Here is a 14,995-nt window from a genome sequence, read left to right as displayed (position 1 = left end):
GGTCCTCTGAGGATTGAAACATCTATCAGCTGACTGACTCCTGCCCCATTTAGTTGAGGGTTGCCTTGGGTTATTAACTCCCTGATACTTTCTCAAGGGCTCTTGAGAAAGACTCAAGACAGAAAAGCAGAGTGTGGGACTGCTTGGAGTGGAACTTGTCAGGCTGATTGTAACCGTCCACTACAGCGAAGCTGAAATCAGACATGGTCCAAGTGTGTGACTCAGGGCTGCCTCTGTCAAGGAACATCTTTCCAGTGAAACTCCATAACAACAGGACATCCAATGACATATAACTTCTAGTGCAATTTTATATAAAGTGGTTTTTTATTAGTGAAACATTTCATTGCATTAAGGGTAGAAATAAACACGTCAAGAACCGCATGAAGTGAACCAACTGTATGAGCTACATGAAGAGCATTCTGGTCAGTATTCTCATTAACAGGCACAAGCAATTTAGTGATAATGCCCAGAGGGCCAAGGATACGGACCACCTTTTGCAGAACTCATATCTCAAGCAATTTAAATTAAAAATTAGCCTCCCTTAAGTTAAAAACCCCAATAGGGGTTAGTCGTGTAGTGCTTGTTCCACTTGACCATTAGTGATCTTTCTAGAACATAAGGAAATAAAATCTGGTTGGAAAAGCCTGGAGCTAAAAGTGGCAAAGCCCATTTCCTGTCCTGTGCTCAACTCCTAATTTTCCCTGAGAGAAGTGAGTTAAGCTCTCTGTCTTGGTTTCTTCCTAAGTTGAGGATCATGGTACCAGAAGCTTGCATTCTGTGATCATGACAGTGCTTACAATCACAAAGCCTTTGAGGGTCTTTCTAAGATAACTGCCGCAAGAGAATAAGCATGAGAAATAATTTATCTTTAACTTAAAGCCTAATAGGTGCATTCATTCCTCTTAAGCTATAATTTTGACTGTAGTTTGTACGTCTGTCTCAGACTTTTCAGAAGGATAGTATCAAATGTGATTTTAACCAAGTAACTATTAAGAATCATGACACAGGCCAGGGGCAGTGGCTCACACCTGTAATCCCAGCACTTTGGGAGGCTGAGGCGTGTGGCTAGCAAGGTCAGGAGATCGAGACCATCCTGGCCAACATGGTGAAACCCCGTCTCCACTAAAAATACAAAATTTAGCTGGGCGTGGTGGCACGTGCCTGCAGTCCCAGCTACTTGGGAGGCTGAGGCAGAAGAATTGCTTGAACCCGGGAGGCAGAGGTTGCTGTGAGGTGAGATCACCCCACTGCACTCCAGCCTGGGTGACAAAGTGAGACTGTCTCAAAAAAAAGAATCATGACAGAAGTATGGAAGTAATATGTTTTTGGTCTCCCTAACAGTGTGTAACTCAGTCTAAATGTGTATATCATTAACTGTTACCATTTACAGTATTTAAAATATCCTCACAGATGATTCTATCCTGATAATAGGACTAAGCCAATAAGTATGCACTAGCGTGTCCATTTTATTAGTATGGATAAGTACATGCATAAATAAGACATGCCCAATTATCTAGTTAAATATTTATAAATTCTAAAAATCTAGATATTTAGCATTATTGCAGACCCAATATTTTTCTTAGTTTTTTTACATTTTGGTGAGTTGGAGTATCTAAAGTTTCTATCTTGATTCTATAGAAAAGTTGAGAGTTTAATGAATTGCCTCTTCAAGAGGGGAAACATATCACATACTGTTTTAGTGTAGAAAAAGGAAAAATTGTCAGTAAAACAATTTATTACCTCAATACAGGGATAAGAAGCTATGGAAATGAATTTTTCTTCATTTGCTTACATTGAAATCTAGTTTGAAACAAAAAAAATCTTTTCGAGTGGTTCAGTTGTTAAGAAATTCTGTAAGCACTTTGTCAGCTAAATGCATAGGCTTCTTAATTCAAAATGAATGGTGAACTTTGAGAATCAAAGAAAATGCCCTTAAATATGCTTGAATTCTGAACACTGTGACATATGGTGGCTCCCAATTCCCTGCCTTCGGTTATGCTGAAACCAAGAAGTCCTTTGAAAAGTGGTGTCTCTGCTTCTGGTCCTAACAGACCTTTCTTTAAAGTACTTTGTGCAATATTTTAAACATCCATCATTCTGTCAGCAAAATGATTGTCACAGGAAGTGTAGGGCACACGTTTTTCTATTCAGTGAGTGACTGTGAGCTACAAAACACTGGAAAGAACTGAATCTGAGGAAAGAACTTGTAAAAAGAATTTCAAAATTACCAAGAAGGCTTTCCCAGAAGAAATGTCTCTTTAGTCTAATCAGACTTTCTGAAACTTATGTGTAACTTAGGCTGTAGATAAATGGATTTCCCATATTCATAATTTTACAAATAATCACTCAATATTAGATTAATTAATACAGTATCATATTTGGCAAGGGTGACTCAGGAAGAAAAATCAGTTACTCATTACATTCTCTCAGGAGCATCTTTTCACAGCACGATCATTTTGACTAAAAAAATAACAGTTAACTATCCACAAGCATCATAACTAGCATTTAATTCTACTCTACATGAAATATCTGTACTTATCCTCACCGACATTATTTATGCATTCTCTTCGTTCACAAAAGTACAAGTTAAAAATCCTTAGAAGCTTATCACTATCAACTCATGGGTACTGCCCCACCCAACCCCTTTCCTATTTGATTCTACCCAGTATTTTATTGTAGTTGGAAGACTGAGTTTTCCTGGAGGAATTATGAACTGAAGATCAACATAAAATGTAATATATAATATTTTAGAAATCAGATGCATTTGAATGATATACTGGATGAAGCTACCATTTTACCCTGGGTCCCGAACTCTTATTTACTTCTGTTTTGCAAGTGAAATGATGGAATACAACATAAAATGATATATACGCATTTTGAGCACAAAGTTCGGTGAATGAAGCATACTGAATAAAGTTAGACCAAGTAGCATTAACAAGTGATGCAGAGACATTTTACCCACAACAGTGGTCACAAAATTCTGGAGCTACCAGCACCCAACAACAACAAAATTACTATACATGGGTTTATTAAATACTTGCTAGACACATAAAAAAACAATTTCAGAGCCCACATGATTTTATAAAGCTTAATGGCCAGCCATGTCAGCCTGCTCTTTAACCTCTGGCCAGAATGTTCCTATCACTTGCCAGCGCCGTGTCTTTTCCCTCCTTTCAACAGGCAACAAGCCTGCGAGGAGGTGGAGGGTTTCCCCACATCATGGTCCAGGTCAGGACAGCTCACATGGTTTCTTCACCAAGCAAAGGCAATGTTTAGGTTCGAATGAGGGGTGCTCTTTCATCCGCTGTTCCCTGAAACACAGAAGAGAGAAGACAAAGAAGTTAGGTGTTCCTGTCAGAAACTTCTCCCCAGTGTGAAAAGTTTGGGTGAGGAGTGGGGGCATGGAAGGAGGAGAGACCTATAGGAAGGTGGCTCATCCCCCTTACCTCCCCTATTGGACTACTGCTTGTTCTTGAAGATTCAGGCCTAACCTTTTCAGGAGGCCTTTTCTGACCACTCTCACCCTCAATACCAGAGCAGTACCCTTCTCTGTGCTGATCTGGATTATAAAACTTAGACTCTATGGAATTTGCCTGCTTCCTGGTTTGAAACCTACTAAGGAGTAGTGTCTCAGAGATAGTAGTTCTCAATAATTGCTTGCTTGTTGAATATATGAGGAAGGTTAATTATAGGAGCAGTAATTAACATTTCCATGAGGTTTCATTTGTGCTTAAGACAATTTCAGTGACTGCACAAAGTCAGACTGGAAGATCCACACATAGAAATGGCAAAATAGTTTGCCTCACAGCTAATTCAAGCTAAAGTGACTGGCATGGGATAAGAGAAATAATGGAAGAATATGGAAGTCAGGGAAATTCAGCTAATTTTACTCAGATGGTTTCACTTATTTATTTTCTACTTCACATTTGCCTCGGACACTTAGTTGAGGAAACTGGAGGAAAAAAAGGCCTCTGTTGTAAAAAAGGAAGTTGCAGAAAATTTAAGAAGGGCTTCTACAGAAAAGGCTCATTGGAGGTATTCAGGTTCCTGGTTGGGCTGCTGGTCACTGGAGAGGCCAACCCAACTCTTTATCCTAGCCTTCCAGGAAAGTATGCCCATGTTCCAATCATTTAGTATGCAGTGATACCTAAATCATAGGTATCTTCGAATACATCAGGGATTCTTTCCAAGCAGGGCCCTGCCTGCCTTGCTCTATAATCTTGGAGCTGTTTTATCATATTTAATAATACTTAATCCTTTATTGAGCTCTTACTATATGCTAACACTGGGCCAAGTCCTTTATGTCTACTATATCATCTAATCCTCATGAAAAACTCATAAGGGAGGCTTTTATTATCCCATTTTACAGATGAAGAAATTGAAGCACAGTTTCTAGGGTCGTATAGCTGTTAAGTGGCAGAACTGGGATTTGAACTCAGGCAGTCTGACACCAAAGATCAGATGTGTAACTGTTATATATTCTTCCTTTTCTTTCAGGTTATTGTTTTCAAAGACGTAAAGTTAACTCCCAGGGGATATATCCAAAGAGATTCTATTCCCCAAATACTAGATGGTACATTCTATCCCTCCACCTTCTTTGACATACTTCCTTTGCTTCCCATTTGGTCCAACAGTAAAATAAGAATGAAATCACTATGCCCAGCACAAAATCCCAGAATTCATCCTAATAAGCCAGCTGACAGCCCTTCAGTGAAGTACAGTTGAATTCCTCAGGTAAAGTTATCCAATAAGGAAGAAGTTCCTTCAGCCAGTTCTCACCTCATCCATGGATCCCTGTCCTTTGCATGCAAGCCAGGTAAAAACCAAACCGAAGAACACACCCAGTGCCATGATGATGTAGGGTATGTTGGTGATAATCAAAGTAGTGTTAATCACAGACTTCAGTCGACTCGCCGTCTCTTTATCAATGAGAACACTCTGGAGAGGCAAGAAAATAGTATTCCCTTGATGACTAAACATCCGGTGTGTAACCTTTTTTTTGCTGTATCTTTCCTTTATTTAATACAATTTGGGAATCTCCTCCTGTTAGCAAACCAAATATACTGAAAATCCATTTATAAGTCAGAGTAATCAGAAGGGACATTTATTCATTAATATCTTGTCTTCTCCTGAAGACATCTTTTTACTCTTAAAATAGATTGGAAAAAGGAGGTAAAATGTATTCAGAAATACTGAGACAGTATCATCTTTTGTTTTATGTCAGATAATTCCAATTCATCCTTAAAAATCAGCTCAGCATCACTTCCTTCCAAAAGTTTTCTCTGGCTACCTCAGGCCTAGTCAAAGGCCTCTTCCCTAAGTTTCCATCTCACTCTCTATCTCCATCATTGTCCTTGCACTCTGCATTGTAACTGTCTATCTTACAATGACTGTGAAGACCCTGAAGGCAAGACTTAACCTCAGTCACCTCCACACTGGGTATAGCACCCAGCACACAGTAGGTGCTTGATTAATGCTGGCTGATTAAATGAATAAATAAATGAAACACTCCAAAAATGGTATGTGGAAAGTATAATTTCTTTCTTGGTTACATCTATAGTAATCAGGACCACAGCCCTCTACAGAAAGTGCTCAGCAAAGTTGTGGGCTAACCAGAATTCCAGAGACTGTTGATAGTAGGAAGTGTACTAGAATAACACTTAGTGTATGCAGAGCAGAGGAATTACCACCTAGTGTAATGAGTGAGGTGTCTGAAGAGCTTAATTCCATAGAAATTATGAGCCACAATTCTGGCCTAGTTTACGCTTAATTTGCATTGGAGGCCTGGCATAGTTGCACACGCCTGTAATCCCAGCACTTTGGGGAGGCCAAGGCAAGCAGACTGCTTGAGCTCAAGAGTTTGAGACCAGCCTGAGCAATGTGGTGAAACCACCTCTCTACAAAAATACAAAAATTAGCCGGGGCTGGGCATGGTGGCTCATGCCTGTAATCCCAGCACTTTGGGAGGCCGAGGTGGGCAGATCACTTGAGGTCATGAGTTTCAACATGATGAAACCTCATCACTGCTAAAAATACAAAACTTAGCCAGGTGTGGTAGTGGGCACCTTAGTCCCAGCTACTTGGGAGGCTGAGGCATGAGAATCACTTGAACCCAGGAGGCAGCGGTTGCAGTGAGCTGAGATTGGGCCACTGCCCTCCAGCCTGGGTAACAGAGCTAGACTCCATCTCAGGAAAAAAAAAAAAAAAAAAAAATTAGCCAGCCATGGTGGCACACACCTGTAGTTCCAGCTACTTGGAAGGCAGAGGTGGGAGGATCACTTGAGCCCAGGAAGTCGAGGCTGCAGGCGCCGAAATTGCACCACTGCACAGGGTATGAGACCCTGTCTCAAAAAAAAAAAAAAAAAAAAAATTTTTTTCATTGGACCGAGTCAGGGGATTGGGTTCTAAGACAGTTTTTCCAATAACTGGCTAGAGTTTCCTCCTCAGTAAAAAGGTGGTGCGGCAACAGTCTCCAAGGTCACTTCCAGGTCTAATATTTTATTTTTCTAGAGAAGAGAATAATCAAGCTGTTCCTAGGAGGCAGCAAAAATACAAGGTTCCACTCCACACACCTGGACTTAATCTAGTCTTTCACAAAAAAGCGAAGTAGAAGTTGGGGGTGGAAGGACTTCAAATATGCCACAACTTAACAGAAACGGGCAGAAAAGGGCCCTTCTGCATATTCAAAAAGACCTACTTTCATGCCCCTGCCCACAAACAGGAACATGGATGATCCAGGAGCAATTGCAAAGAGATCCTATGAATTGGTAAATATTGCCTGAATTTTTCCTATGAAACAATAAAAACCTCATCTTAGAATTGTAATCACAAACCCTTAAAAGTTTGTAAATGTGAATACCAATATAATGCTAAATGAAGAAAGAAAGATATAAAATTGTATCTATCATATGATTTCAGCTATGTAATAGCAAGAACACGAAAATATCAGGAGTTGACATCTGAACTGCACCTGTCTCTGAGAGAGAGGGACTTAGCAGTAATTTACTTTTTAAATCAATTTTTAAAAAAATTTCTAAGAGTTCTATAAAGAGCACACGTTTTATAAAATGTAAAACATTAGATTACCTTTTAAAGTTGTTATTGGAAAAAACTGTACAACACATTGAGTAAAATAAAATAGAAACAATATTATCAGGCTGACACAGATTTTGTGAATAGTGATTTTAATTTTTCTTTTTCTTGCTAATCTCTGTTATTCGATATTCTACAAACAGCAAGTATTTTTAGGAAATAGAAAAACAATAAAAAGTAGAAATTTGCCAGTCAAGAATTCGTTGAAGAAAAAAACCTGTGTTTTTTTCCTCAAGCTGGGTGGAAGCAGGAGAAACTGAGGAGATATAACTACAGTAAACGTGATATGTGATTCAGAAAAGAATTTACCACAGGTGTCTTAAACCAGCATGGTTTCAAAGGAGGAGGAGACAAAGGTCTAGCTGGCATCTATCTGAGTGTGAGCTATTTCCCTGCTTCAACAATGCCTGCCAATGGCTCATTTTCCTGTTTTTGTTTCTTACATGAGCAGCTCCCCAAAAGGGAGTTTTGCCCAAATAGTGTTCTTGAGAAGGAAAATTTCTTTCCGTCATTTATCCAAATCAGCTCTCAGACACAGGCAGATTCATGTGAACATTTAAGTGAAATTTTCAGAGGAATAACAGGTTTTAAAAATCTTTTGCCTTTCTGTCATAACTTACACATAACTACAACAGTAGACATCATAATGGATTTTTTCTGAGTCTGAAAACACCCGTGGCTCCCTCTGTCTCAGGACTTACCTCATTGAGGTACATCACTGGGAAAACCATGGTTCTAATGTCTCCCGTTTCACTACAAAGATAAAGGATGAGATTGTTTCAGAGACATCCTCATCACAATGGCACACTTTCCTGGACAGACACATTTATATGAAGATTCCAGTACACTTATTTCTTAAATTACCCAGAATTTACTGATTTCTTAGTTATCTTTGCAAACATATACACAAGTTAGATTCCAGTCTGTCTAGCAATTCAAGTGCTGTACATTTATCAAAACACAAGATACTGAAGGCAGATTCCTTAAAATGATTACTATTCTCCTTAGAGTCATCAGAGAAGGCTCCAGTTGACAGAACAAAGCTGTCACTCCTCAAAGTGTTTTGTAACTAGGCCACTGAAGTACCGTCTTTGCAACAAGAGCCAACTGAGCACGTACCACATACCAGCTCTGTGCCAGGTGTTTTTGGGATATTATCTCACTCAATTCCTACAGTAGTAACATGCAGTAGGTATTACTGTCCTAGGTTTACAGATGAGAAAATTCTGACTCAGAGAGGCTACATAATTTGCCTAGGATCACTACAAGTAAGTGATGGAGCCAGAAATGTAATTCCACTTTGATTCTAAGGTTCCAGCTCTTAACTACTAAATTATACTGCCTCAGAAATACACACACAGATGACAAAATGCATTCTTGTAAACCACATCTACTTCTTAGAAAAAGCCATGACACCTGGTATTAAATCTGGCAAATTCAATGAGGTAAACAAGTCAAGTTTTATAGATAAATTATGCATAGTTTTGCATCCTATTTATTTCATTCCTAAAAAATTCCCATTGAAAAATCTGAGCAGGAGATTATACTTTGGAATCCAAATTAAGTTGCAGCATGGGGAGGTAAGGCTAGACTCAAGAGATTATAACTATACAAATGAGAGTTATGGTTGGCCCCAAGTGGGACCAGTGGGAACAGAGAGAGGGGAAGAGGAAGAGACTCTGTCTCAAGTCTCTGAGTGATAGAGTTTGGATACTTTTTCCCCCAAATCTCAGGGTGAAATGTAATCCCCAGTGTTGGAGGTGGGGCTTGGTGGGCAGTGGTTGGATCATGGTGGTGGATTTCTCATGAATGGTTTAGCACAGTTCCCTTGGTGCTATCCTTGTGACAGTGAGTTCTCATGAGATCTGGTATTTAAAAGTGTGTGGCACCTCCCCTCCTCTTTCTCTTGCTCCTGCTCACCCCATGTGATGTACCTTGTTCCTGCTTCATCTTCCGTCATGAGCAAAAGCTCCCTGAGGCATCCCTAGAAACTGAGCCGATGCCAGCACCATGCTTCCTGTACAGCCTATGGAACTGTGAGCCAATTAAATCTCTTTATAAATTAACCAATCTCAGGTCTTTCTTTCCTTCCTTTCCTTCCCCTACTTCCTTCCCTCCCTCCCTCTCTCTCTCTCTTTCTTTTTTTTTTTTTCCTGAGACAGAGTCTTGCTCCGTCACCAGACTGGAGTGCAGTGGCACTATCTCAGCTCACTGCAACCTCTGATTCCCTGGTTCAAGCGATTCTCCTGCCTCAGCCTCTCAAATAGCTCGGATTACAGGCACCCACCACCATGCTCAGCTCATTTTTGAATTTTTAGTAGAGACGGGGTTTCACCATGTTGGCCAGGATGGTCTCGATCTCCTGACCTCGTGATCCACCCACCTTGGCCTCCTAAAGTGCTGGGATTACAGGCGTGAGCCACTGCGCCCGGCCAGGTATTTCTTTATAGCAACACAAGAACAGCCTAATACACCAAGAGAGTCAAGGTGCATGAGAGAAAGGCTTAGTGGAGTGGGTAAAAGTTGACTAGACAGTAAGGCTGTGTGGCCTCTAGCAAGTTACCTAAACGCTCTGCTTCTGTTTCCTCATCTGTAAAATGGGGACAATACAAGGTTATATGTGAATCTACATAAGGTGCTAAGAATAATACCTGATCCATGGGAAGCACTCTGTAACTGTATGATTAAATACAACAAGTAAATTCCAAGACCAAGGCACCCATGAAAATGCTGATCCTGCCCCATCCCTGAAGGGCAGGGGTGAGCAGACTTAGGTGAAGTAGGCTGTAGTCCTCCTGCCATCAACCCCACCAGAAGGGCAATGGAGCAAAACTGCTGTCTCCTCCATAGAAAGAAACAAAACTTACACAAAGTCATCTAATTTTTTGACATAAATGTTGATTTGGAACCTCTTGGCTGCTTTTAGGATTATTCCAGTCAACTGCAAATCAGAGAAGTGAAAAGGAAACATTAGGATTTATTAAACTGCAAACAACTTTTTCAATAGAGCACCATTTCTGTGTAGTCCTGATAAACAAGGTGACCATTACCATGTGTTAGAGTGGAAACAAGTAAAAGTGATCCCCAGAACAGAATGAGAACCATGTATTAGGTGGCTGGTACACCAATGTGTCTCAAACATGAGTATGAATGTGGGTCCTTGGGAATCCTGTTAAAATGTAGGCTCTGATTCAGTAGACTGGCCATTTCTAACAAGCTCCCAGGATGCTGCCACTCTGAGTAGCACAGCCTCAGAAGGACTCCAACAGGAAGGAGACCCAAAAGATAGCCTGTCACGTCTGGATTTCCAGGCAGTTGTTCAGAGAGCTAAGCAGAGGGTGGTGGTCACTGCCAGAGAGTGGCATCCAAGTATAGGGCCCACCTAGAACAGCCATGGGGGACAACTGCAGCACTTGTCTTCCTTAGGGCAGCTCCATCTTTGCACTAAGGTTATAAGACTGCATTCATCCCTTGGTGACAAGCACTGCTAACAGTTTGGCTGATCCAAGGGAACTGATCAGCTGATGGCTAAGAGAGAAAAGGGAGAAAACCACACACGATCTTATTCACCAGAGCATAAGATCAATGGTTTCTCAGATACAAATGCAATGTATGTAGCTAAGAGTGTGAAGTACCCATAAAATACTGTGCTAAACGAATGTTCTTGCTTTTTTTTTTATTGGTCTATAATGTTCAAATTCCAAAAATGAAGACATGGTTAGCATGGTTTTTGTTTTTCTCCTCTATGAATACAGGATTAAATGTGTATTATACACACACACACACACACACACACACACACACACATACACACACATATATGTATGTCTCCTCTATGTATATCTGATACCTTTATAATTAATAAGATAATAAACTCTCAAATAACCTGTAGAAAGAAGTTTGCCAAAAGTGCCTGAAGTTAATATACATATTCATATTTCAACCAAAATACTCCTGGCAGTGAGGAAGCAAAGGGACATCTTTAACTTTTTTGATCTGTGTCCCAAGGGGAGAAATAAATATATGTTGAGGTCCAAGGCTAGCAACAGAAGATTGACCGGGTTACATGGGTCCAATCTCAGTAGTTTCCAATAACTGAGTTTTCACTGTTGCTTTTTGTTAAAGGCAGGTTTGCTCGTATTTCTGCTATTCAATCCACACAATTCAGCCTTCTAATTATAGGGCTAGGAGACACTGCCTCCACCAGCACTAAGGTGAATTTCTCCCACCTGAATATGTATATGAAAGTAAGGATGTTTTTAAAGAAGGCTCAGGACTAAACTGGTGAACACTGTATAGACAGAATAAAACATATGCTCTTTTACCAGGAGGAAGTATGTACTCACAGGATTAATGTCCACAAATGTCTCATGGTCTTCCTTATTTGGGTGCATGCCTTCTATGGCAGAAACAAACCTCTCATCTGCTTGGTAAAAGTGTGGGAAAGACATAATGATGGGTGCACCTGCGTTTGAAGGAAAACAGAAATGAATGATGCTGTTCTTAAAATCTAAGCTGAATATAAAAGTTCCTGGCCACAGCCTGGTTCCTAAAGAAAAATTTAAAAGCTACATATAAATTAACTTGGGCAGGCTAACACACCATTCTTTACTTCCTAGTTCAGGATTTATACTTCATTTTCTGACATCTCATTTACCCCCAATTTTTTATTCCTCATTATATACTGAAGTTCAGGCTGAATTATTTATTCTTCAACATATATTTACAGAAGTTAAAGTGCTTCATATACATTATTTTAATTAATGCTCCCAGCAGCCCAATGAAGTTAGAACTATTAGCCTCACTTTGCATTTGAAGAAAGTGAGGTTCACAAAAGTTACAAAATTTACCCAGGGACAGCTAGCCATCAGGTTATGAAGGCAGAATACTAAGTGAATGAGGGGTATTGTACCTCAAAGCACTCGTTTCAACTACAATTCTCTAGGAGTAAGTGGGCTTTTTATTTCTTGTTATTTCTAAAATTAAAAAAAAAATTGTGGTGGTTTTTTTTTTCTTTTTTTTCTTTTTTTAACCAAAGATAGGCACAATCTCAGCTCACTGCAACCTCTGCCTCCCGGGTTCAAGTGATTCTCCTGCGTCAGCCTCCCAAGTAGCTGGGACTACAGGCATGCGCCACCACACCCAGATAATTTTTTTGTATTTTTAGTAGAGACAGTGTTTCGCCATGTTGGCCAGGCTGGTCTCAAACTCCTTACCTCAAGTGATCTGCCCACCTCAGCCTTCCAAAGTGCTGAGATTACAGGCTTGAGCCACTACACCTGGCTTATATAATTTTTTAAGAGTTAGCCTGGTTGTGGTTGTGCTATACACCCAGCCTCTAACCAGATCACAAAGATTCTGGGTTTTTTTCCTTTCCTATTCATTTTAAGAACCAAATAAGTGCTTATGTCATAAATTTAATATTTTATATATATATAAAACACCAAATAGGGAAACAAGGTACTAAGGAAACCTATTCTAGATCTGGCTATTGAAAAGAAGAGAGGGACCCAATAATTGCTGCCAGGGCAATATATTTTTGGAGAAAGGAGCTTATCGGCAAGTTATTTAAATTTGCTTACATATCCACCAGCCCATGGCTCAAGGAACACATCACACATGCACATGCATTTTGCTGTTTACTGCTGAACAGTTCCAGAAAATCATGACTTCCTTCTTTGTGACCTATAATGACCTCGAAAATTTATTTTTAAAATCTGTTGATGGCTTATTAAGGACCACTGTCCCGAGTGTTTTACATACATTATTTCTAACTCTCACACAACCTCAAGAAGCTATAACCACCTCCATTTTATTAATGAGAAAACTGACGTCTGGAACCCTCCTTAATAAACTTTGGCCAATTTGCCAACAAATAGAATAGGATTCAAACCCAGATCTGCCTGACTCCAGAACACTCACTCATCCTGTTATCCAAAATGTTCCCCTGTAGAATTCAAAACACTGGAGGATGATCCTGGAGAGTTTCACCGCAGTCCCAATTTGGGAATATATAACAGAGGAAAAGGATTGTAGCAAGAAGTTTAAATGTGTAAAGTAGAATATTTCTGTTGATTCTGGCATCAGCTTCTTGAGGAAATAGAATTTAATAAAAACAGCAAGAGAAAATATATCTACATTTTTGCTTTGAGCCAGATGCACACCAGATGAGGGAGCAGGGACACTGTTTCAGGACTATTCACCAGTAAGGCAATGGGGGAGATCACAACCAGGAACTTGTCCCCATGCACCCTTGGTCTTTATCTCCAGGTAAAGGGCACCATGTTCCCTCGCACAATGGTCCCCAAATACCTAGACGCCATGTTTATGGAAATCACTTGTTAAAAGTGTAGATTCTGGGGCCCTGGTATGTTCAACATGGGACCCTAGGACATACGTGTGTGTGCATGCTTGTGCACGTGTGTGTATACCTACATATTATATACATACCTAGTATATTAAAATATAGCAAACATATGTATATGCAAATATATGCATATTTATATAACTATATAATTTGTTAATACATTCATATATTAACAAATATATTAACATATACATACATAAATATATATATACACACACGTGGCTGTTAAACCTAGTCTTCAAGATGAAGAAAATACTTTTGTCAGTTGTATATCATATATATACTATATAATACATACACTATATATAATATATACTCAATATAATATATACACTATATATAATACATATGTAACATATATATTATATATATATATATAAATTTCTTTTGGATACTCTGTTGCCCAGGCTGAAGTGCAATGTTGCAATCATAGCTCACTGCAGCCTTGAATTCCTGGGCTCAAGTGACCCTCCAGCCTCAGCCTCCTGAGTATCTGGGACTATAGGTGTATGCTGAGCTATGACCAGCTAATTTTTAAATTTTTTGTTCAGATGGGGTCTCCCTGTTGCCCAGCAGGTCTAAACTCCTGGCCTCAAGTGCGCCTCCTGCTTCAGCCTCCTAAAGGCTTAGGATTACAGGCATGATCCACTGTGCCTCACCAACATATTTTAATAACTCTCCAGATAATTCTGATGTCAGGCCAGGTGTGGGGGTCACTGCCCTCTCAGACAAGGATCAGGAGGTATACTGCTGACCTCAGACTTATTCCAAAATGATATCTTATTCTTTTTTGTTTTCTTTTTTAAAAGATGGAGTCTTGCTATGTTGCCCAGGCTAGAATCAAACCGGACTCAAGCGACTCTTCCACCATAGCCTCCTGAGTAGCTGAGTCTACAGGCACACACCACCATGCCAGGCCTGAAAGGAGATTTTAAAACGAGTTAATATGGGAGCAAAAGTGAGCACATTACTTTATTCAGGAGAAAGGGACTACAGAGAGAGCTCTCCAGAGAAACTTTAGAGAGGAATTATAGCCAAAGAGGGAATCACAGGGCAAATATGAGAAGACCCTGAGTTCCGCCAGAGATCTGCTCAGAGGGAGGAGTCGCATCCAAATCGTGTTACCTCTCTGAGCCCGTTTCCCCACTTATAAAAACAGGCCACTGAATATCTACTATCTGTAAGGTCGTTGTGAATAATTCTGCAACTTGTGGCTATTAAAACTGCTCTTCAAGATGAAGAGAATAGTTTTGTCAGTTGTGCCACTGATAATTCTGCCTCATTCACGGAAAACAGCAGAGTAGCTCTGACCTTAAGAAACACTGAGACATTTGTGTCAGGGTTTAAAACTAACTCTGCTTCAAAATCACTGAGAATCTTTGCCATGATATGCACTTTCTTAAAACCGAGTTGTCCACTTTTTCTTTTCGCATCTGTTTTTGGCCGGGAGGTGCGGAATCACTCTAGTGCTCAGGCTGGCATGCAGTAGCACAATCATAGCACACTGCAACCTCAAACTCCTGGGCTCAAGCAATC

General features: G+C 40.0%; 1 protein-coding gene across 2 annotated transcripts in view; it reads right to left on the bottom strand.

The window, feature by feature from the left end:
* Positions 1-305: 305 nt before the first annotated feature.
* Positions 306-14,995, bottom strand: part of SCARB2 (scavenger receptor class B member 2) — a 56,673-nt gene continuing 41,983 nt past the window's right edge. For both annotated transcript variants that reach the window (XM_025384579.1, XM_025384580.1), the window contains 5 exons: positions 11,439-11,557; positions 9,960-10,033; positions 7,794-7,845; positions 4,780-4,938; positions 306-3,311 (listed from right to left, as the gene is read on the bottom strand). In XM_025384579.1, the coding sequence (XP_025240364.1) occupies positions 3,273-3,311; positions 4,780-4,938; positions 7,794-7,845; positions 9,960-10,033; positions 11,439-11,557 (443 nt within the window). In that variant the 3' untranslated portion in view covers positions 306-3,272. The remainder of the gene's footprint in view (positions 3,312-4,779; positions 4,939-7,793; positions 7,846-9,959; positions 10,034-11,438; positions 11,558-14,995) is intronic.

The sequence above is a fragment of the Theropithecus gelada genome, chromosome 5 (genome assembly GCF_003255815.1).
Source record: "Theropithecus gelada isolate Dixy chromosome 5, Tgel_1.0, whole genome shotgun sequence".
Classification (NCBI taxonomy): Eukaryota; Metazoa; Chordata; class Mammalia; order Primates; family Cercopithecidae; genus Theropithecus; species Theropithecus gelada.
This window is presented reverse-complemented; position numbering and strand designations above follow the sequence as displayed.